Raw genomic sequence first — 1469 nt, 5'->3', positions numbered from 1 at the left:
CGCGGGGCGGGGCCCTGGGGTCACCGTCCTCACCCTCGTCCCTGTCTGTGCGTCGCCCTGAGCACGCCACCTGCCCGGCCGTCACACCCACGCTGACCGCTCTGAGCCACTCACACCCCGTGTCTCCCGCCCGCAGTTCCTTCCGACGTGTTCTTCGTGGGCTCCGTGTGGAAGGGGCACTACGAGTACCTGGGGAAGAGGCAGCCGGCCACGCTGACGGTGGACAGCTTCAACGCCACCCGCAGCCGGGTGAATGCCACCTTCGCCGCAGCCTCGCAGGTGGAGCTGAAGCTGACAGGTAGGTGGCCGAGGGTGACTGACAGATGGACCGCGGGCATGAGCGTCAGCCCCGACCCCTCACAGAGCAGCGCCGGCTCCGTGTGCTGCCTCGGGTCAGCTCCGGGACCTGCCGGGTAACTTAAAGGTCACAAGCCAGTCCCTCCGGCGTGGCTCAGAGGTTGAGATCAACCCACGAACTGGGAAGTCAGGGTTCCATTCCCGGTCAAGGCACATGCCCGGTTGCGGGCTCCATCCCCAGTGGAGGGCGTGCAGGAGGCAGCCGATCAATGATTCTCTCTCATCATGGATGTTTCTATCTCTCCCTCCCTTCGTTCCATTCTCTCTGAAATCAATACAAATATATTTTTACAAAAGGATCACAAACCAGTACAGAAAAGTCGATGAATTCGCCCAAGATCACGCACATAGCATGTTCAGTCAAGGATGTGAGATTTGTGTTTGTGGTGCCATTCAGTTCATCTCAGTCGGGGAAATGCCGCTTTCTGTGTGGCTGGTGTGGGGTTATGGTTATACCCCTGTCCTCAGAAGTGAGCACAGTATAAATGTTAAAATGCTTGATTTCAAAAAGTAACATAGTTGAAAGCATATACCTGTTATTCTTCCTGTGAGATACACATGCTGTTGTCATTCACCAAAGGGAAGTGGACTCTACCCATTCAAGACAGACAAGACTTTAATCAGAAGTGATTCTAAGGGGAATAAAAGGGGGGGTGAAGCTAAAATTAAAAAGATAACTGGGCTGGTGTGACTCAGTGGACTGAGCGTGGCCCCGGGACCTCGATTCCCAGTCGGGGCACACGCCCAGGTTGCGGGCTCGATCCCCCGTAGGGGGGCGCGCAGGAGGCAGCCCATCGATGTTTCTCTTTCCCATCATTGTTTCTCTCACCTCTCTCCTCCCTTCCTCTCTCTCTGAAATCAATAACAACTTATTTTAAAATCACAATTTCCCTCCTCTGTGATTTGTCACCGCTGAACCGTGTTCCCCTCCGGGGTCGCCTGCCTGAACCTCTGGCCCGTGTGCGCCCCGAGACACGCGCCTCTGTGCTCTCTCCAGGCGTCTACAAGAAGGAGGAGGCCCACTTACTGCTGAGGGCCTTTCAGACCAAAGGGCCCGCAGACGTGTTTGTCAGCAAGTTTGACAGCGACCCCTGGGGCCTGGACGGCTACGT

The 1469-nt window shown here is 56.2% G+C and overlaps 1 protein-coding gene across 1 annotated transcript in view; it reads left to right on the top strand.

Moving 5' to 3' along the window:
- Positions 1 to 1469, top strand: part of CSMD1 (CUB and Sushi multiple domains 1) — a gene marked incomplete at its 5' end in the record, with an annotated part of 650642 nt that overhangs the window by 629835 nt on the left and 19338 nt on the right. The window contains 2 exons of the mRNA XM_014528690.1: positions 137 to 298; positions 1355 to 1467. Of these exons, the coding sequence (XP_014384176.1) occupies positions 137 to 298; positions 1355 to 1467 (275 nt within the window). The remainder of the gene's footprint in view (positions 1 to 136; positions 299 to 1354; positions 1468 to 1469) is intronic.

This window comes from Myotis brandtii, unplaced genomic scaffold (genome assembly GCF_000412655.1).
Source record: "Myotis brandtii unplaced genomic scaffold, ASM41265v1 scaffold646, whole genome shotgun sequence".
Lineage (NCBI taxonomy): Eukaryota > Metazoa > Chordata > Mammalia > Chiroptera > Vespertilionidae > Myotis > Myotis brandtii.
The sequence above is the reverse complement of the archived record's forward strand: the minus strand, read 5'-3'. Positions and strand labels throughout refer to the sequence as shown.